The sequence below is a fragment of the Gossypium raimondii genome, chromosome 4 (assembly GCF_025698545.1).
Source record: "Gossypium raimondii isolate GPD5lz chromosome 4, ASM2569854v1, whole genome shotgun sequence".
Lineage (NCBI taxonomy): Eukaryota > Viridiplantae > Streptophyta > Magnoliopsida > Malvales > Malvaceae > Gossypium > Gossypium raimondii.
Genome location: NC_068568.1, coordinates 48,262,501 through 48,267,397, shown reverse-complemented (window position 1 = coordinate 48,267,397; position 4,897 = coordinate 48,262,501). Strand labels below are relative to the sequence as shown.

The window sequence follows — 4,897 nt, the reverse complement described above, 5'->3', positions numbered from 1 at the left end:
TTTAATATTTATATTATCTTTAAATAAATATAGTTATATTAATATTAAATAAAATAAAAATCCATCCCATCCCCCCTCTCCCTCTCTGCTGTTGCTGCTGGTTTTCTACTGAATGTTGCAGTATGCACCTTAGATGACAAATAACCATCATTCATATATGTTGCAGTAGCTATAAAGTTACAAAATTTATGCTACTAAAGTGCTTGATTCATGTGAGGACTTACTATTTCTATGAATTTGGAAGAGATGAGTAGCACATTGTGATAATGGCTGCCGTTAATGATGAAATCAAATAGTGTTTTAATTTTTTTTTAAAAATCCATATCAATATTTTCAATATTATTTTTTACTTCATCACTACCAAGTGAATGTTTTTTAAAAAAAATATAAAACTAATAAATTTAACAGAATAATTTTAATTGTGGTAACAACTTAATGAATTTTTTAAATTTAAAAAAGTAAAATGGTGATTATATGAACCTATGTTGTTCCAACTCTCTGTGTAATTCTTTTTTAAGTACCCATATTCAATATTTGTGTCCAACATAAGTATGGAGATATGAACCTCCAATGACTTTCCAATTTCATGGAAGAACTTGAAAAGAAAAATTACACATCCAAGTCCAAGTAAAATAAACACCAACCAACCGGGCCAAGGTCTAGATTCCAAAATTCATGGAGCATTTATTTTACAGATAGTAAGAACTAACCTCTTACCATCAAACCGTAGTAATCGTGCTCAATCCTGACTCTGAATCCAAATTATTGTATCCAACTATGATCTCAACACATTAGAAATGGTGATGTTTGCAAATATCAATGGAGGTAGGGAGTGAAAACTTCCAAAACCTTATTGTAAACAGGTTTCTTGAAATCCACTGCCTGAAACAACATGAGCAAATAAACTATTCAATAGCCAAAATCTGCCTCTAATGGCAGGACTAACTTAGTAGTAGTGGAGTACTCACATGCTCAACTATTTGCTCTGGTGTCATCCAAGACCATTCACCAAACTCAGGTTTCTCAGTCCCATCACCCAGAAGATTGATTTCTTCTTCTTTCCCCGTGAATTTAAGGAGAAACCTGTTTGTTATTTCACATGGCATCGAAAATCAAACAAACAGGGAATATTATATCAATAGTTGGACATCTCACTTTTGAAACCACTGCCATCATGCATCTACTATATAATTATGGAATAAACTTGGAAAGCTGTTGCCAGGTTCCAACTTGCTTCTGCTCTCTACCAAAATCCAATTTAAGACGCAATGGAATGATTGGTCTAATCTAACTTCACTCATCAAAAGTTAAGCTTTATGATGTCTAAGACAGACAGTGACACAGAAAAAGTGCATGGCCACATGCATGCTGTGTGTGTGTAGTTACATTACTACATATATATATATTTGGACATTGAGGCTTATTGATGCATATTTGAGAAAGCATACCATTTACGAGTTGCCTCATTCTCTACAAACCTAATACAGCCAACTTAATATTTCGCCTTCCAGTCCATACATGTAGTGCAAATTATGTACGTTAAGGCTGATTCAAGCACTCACCACTTTTGAGCTTGACCTTTCCAGTCTGATCCCCACTGATGTTTCAGTTTTTCCCTGACTTCTGGTGGGAAGTCGTATGTCAGCCAATAAGGTACCTGCATGGCAGAACCAATAAATGGACACACTCCAGGTAGTACAAAAATGAGAAGAAAAAAACAGAATTTGAAATAAAGGGAGAAAGCAATCTCAATAACGTATGCAAAGCAACAAATATAGTAAAACTCATGAACACAGTAGCTACTAGTGAAAATTTAAACATAAATATGAGTTGGACATCCTTGTATATATGTTAAAAGGTGTTGGACATTGAAACACGAGGGAGAAAAACAGATGCCACTAAAACACTTTCTCACTATTCCTCTAACTACTACCTACAAAAGCACATAAACCCTCAATTTTCTTTTAACTTATATATATACACCAATTATGTCAGTCCGTCACAGTATAAAAAAGAACTACAATCATTTGTTTCTTAGGTTAAAAACTACAACTCAGCTTTTCTCCATTGAAGTCTAAGTGAATGTGAATCTATCCAAAAAAAATTTGCTGCAAAGCAGGTTATCCAGCCTATAAAATAACTCATACCCACCCCTTTTTTTCAGAATTTTATGGTAGTATCACTGACCTTAGCCTGGCATCATTAGATTTCAACTAATAAATCATGAATGTAATGTGAAAGATGAGAAAATAGAATGATGAAAAGAGCACTGACTTCTTCCAACCGGTCAATAACTTAAAAAACACACATGCCCCACTATATTGATGGTTCAAAATGCATTGCACCATTTCATTCCAAACAGTAAGCACTTAGAGAAACAGTTTGCCGACTTCTGTGTGTAAGAACATCCACCACCTGATTAACTGTCAAGATTATCGTGACCTTTGGGTTATGAATGCATAGAAAATTTCAGTTTTTCAATCTAAAATGAGTTTCCGAACATCAATTCCAGGGATTAAATTACATTATCATTGATACACTAGAGACATGAGCCCACATAGACATTTAGATTTCAAAGTTTACTAGTTTAGAAGCAGCTGTCAAAATTTTGTGGTAAAGAATAATGGTAAATATAAAAAGGCACAATATTGAAGCATCTAAATTATGAAATCCAAGCGGAACCCAAGTAGCTGTTTGAAATATACAATATTACTATGCTTGTATACATAAAACTTTTGATTGAGTTTGAGATCATGAGTCAATTTCCGTAAAGATTTAACTTATAATAAGAGAAATACAATAGTAACGGTATATTAGTGTTTTACTTTTCCTTATTAGTAGTATCTGGACCAACAGCTCCTCTCTTTTATAGTTTTCAGAAAATTATAAATTCTTTAAACATTTATCCAATGACAAAGTTATTCATTTTCACTCACATAGTGGTGTGGGTGTGCAAAGGACTAGTTTCTAGAAAGATCAAATTAACTAAAACATATCCACTAGTAATGCTAGCAGGATAAAACAAAATACCAACGCAATTGTTAAGAAGAAAAAACAAAGGATGTCTTTAAAAACAAACCTCTGCGAGAATTTCAGCTGAGCTAACACCTGTTTCTTCCTTTAATTCTCTGAGGGCTGCAACTTTTGGATCTTCATTGTCATCAATCCCACCCTGTACATCATTAAATATCATGTAATGCAAATTTGAGTAAATTTTTATGTTCGTAAAACAGCTCCTATAGAAACAGAAGTTTCAAAGTGATGATAACTGCACGATATGGCTCATTATTCAAAATGTTCAACTTCCATAGTAGTGGAGCTCCAGACTGTAGGCGGACAAGAATGTTATTCAAAAGGATCAAAGATAACGAAGGAGGAGAAGCAGCTAAACAGATTTGAATGATGATGAGATAGAAATGAGACAAAGCCAAGAGGAGAGAGAGCCTAGAGAATTCATATTGAACACAGGAAGCAAAATCTCCATTGTAATCATCAAGGAGACGGCTATGCCATAAAATTTCATAAACTTATTATGGTTTTCATTTATCAGAACTCAAGTAAATAGAGCAATAGTCAAAGATACAGAGCACTGTCTCAAGGGGTCCTCACTTAAAGGTCTATTAATGTGAATGAAATAAAGTGAAGGCAAATCACCTGCAAAATTTTATTAAAATAAAATTCCCTTGGAATCTAATAACAGAAAGTGACTTTTTGCCCTTGCTTTCCTTCCTAAATCAAAATTTACCCAAACAAGGAGAGGGTTTCCCCCTTCTCCATCTTTCCTTCCCCTCCCCTCAGTCCAAACAATTCTTAAATTAATAATAATAATAATAATAATAATAATAATAATAATAATAATAATAATTGCTGCCATAGCTATAATCAAAGCCAATTCGATTAACTAGGAATACTGTTAGACAGACAAAAAAGGAAAACTAGAGAGAAATAAAATCACAACAAAAGGGAAACCTGAGGCATTTGCCAAGCACTGGGAATGTCTAGTCTCGAGGCAGAAAAAATCTACAAAAATAGGGGGGGATGGAAGAAAAGGGGAGTGTCAAATGAATAAATTCATCATAATACAAAACCCACAAAAGAAAAACAGAAGGTAGTAAATTAAAGACCTTTTTGGAGGAATTGATGAGACAAATACCCACATTTCTCCTGTAACCTTGAGGGGGGGCTTCCATGGAGGAGGAGGAAGAGCAAGTACAGGAGGATTGAGAGGAATATGAATAAATGGGCTTGGGAGGGACACTAAGATGGAAAGGGGAGTAAAGGGAAAAGGACCGCCATAATACAGCCATTTATTTCCACGATTTTCTTTTTAGCTTCCATTTCAAAATAAAAACCCAACTATATTTGCCTTCTTTTTTTTTTTTTTTCAAAAAATATCTCAGTTAAAAAAAAAAAAATCAAAGCAAGTGATACAACAAAGAAGCCCAAAAACCCATCCCACAAAAACCTTAGCACCATGCTCTACAACTACCATATGTCACAGGGTTAAAATTTAAGTCGGGCAAATTGTATGGTTTTAAGTGATTCTTTTACTTTAAATTTTCTTAAGTTAATCTTACTCTCGAAAATGAAAATTCACTAAAGAATTTCTCTAAGAAACCAAAATAAAGTAGAAGCAACTCGAAAAGACAAAGAGACTTGAATCAAATAAAAAAGTATAAAAAATAATAGCATATCAAGTGTTTGAGTAAATACTCTTAAAATTATTAACTCAATAATGAAGTGATTAAAAATGAAGGGGGAGGGTTCTATTTGTAGTTGAGCTTCTCTTGATCCAACGATATAGAGCGAATTATATCAATGGCTGAAATTAGTTCTTAACTACCACAATAGAGCTTAGATGGATATAAACTCTATACAATAATTATCTGGATAAAAA

General features: G+C 33.5%; 1 protein-coding gene across 3 annotated transcripts; it reads right to left on the bottom strand.

The window, feature by feature from the left end:
• Positions 1 to 485: 485 nt before the first annotated feature.
• LOC105779786 (nudix hydrolase 26, chloroplastic) lies at positions 486 to 4,335 on the bottom strand. Of its 3 annotated transcripts, XM_012603706.1 has the most exons (6): positions 4,125 to 4,332; positions 3,970 to 4,020; positions 3,080 to 3,172; positions 1,563 to 1,657; positions 969 to 1,083; positions 486 to 882 (listed from the first exon to the last, which is right to left on the bottom strand). In XM_012603706.1, the coding sequence occupies exons 1-6, from the start codon at positions 4,305 to 4,307 to the stop codon at positions 817 to 819; spliced, it is 603 nt and encodes a 200-aa protein (XP_012459160.1). In that variant the 5' UTR covers positions 4,308 to 4,332; the 3' UTR covers positions 486 to 816. The 3 variants fall into 3 exon arrangements, with proteins under 3 accessions (XP_012459160.1, XP_012459161.1, XP_052485738.1); XM_012603707.2 differs by lacking the exon at positions 3,970 to 4,020 and having other exon boundaries at positions 4,125 to 4,335; XM_052629778.1 differs by lacking the exon at positions 3,970 to 4,020 and having other exon boundaries at positions 4,158 to 4,335.
• Positions 4,336 to 4,897: the final 562 nt, after the last annotated feature.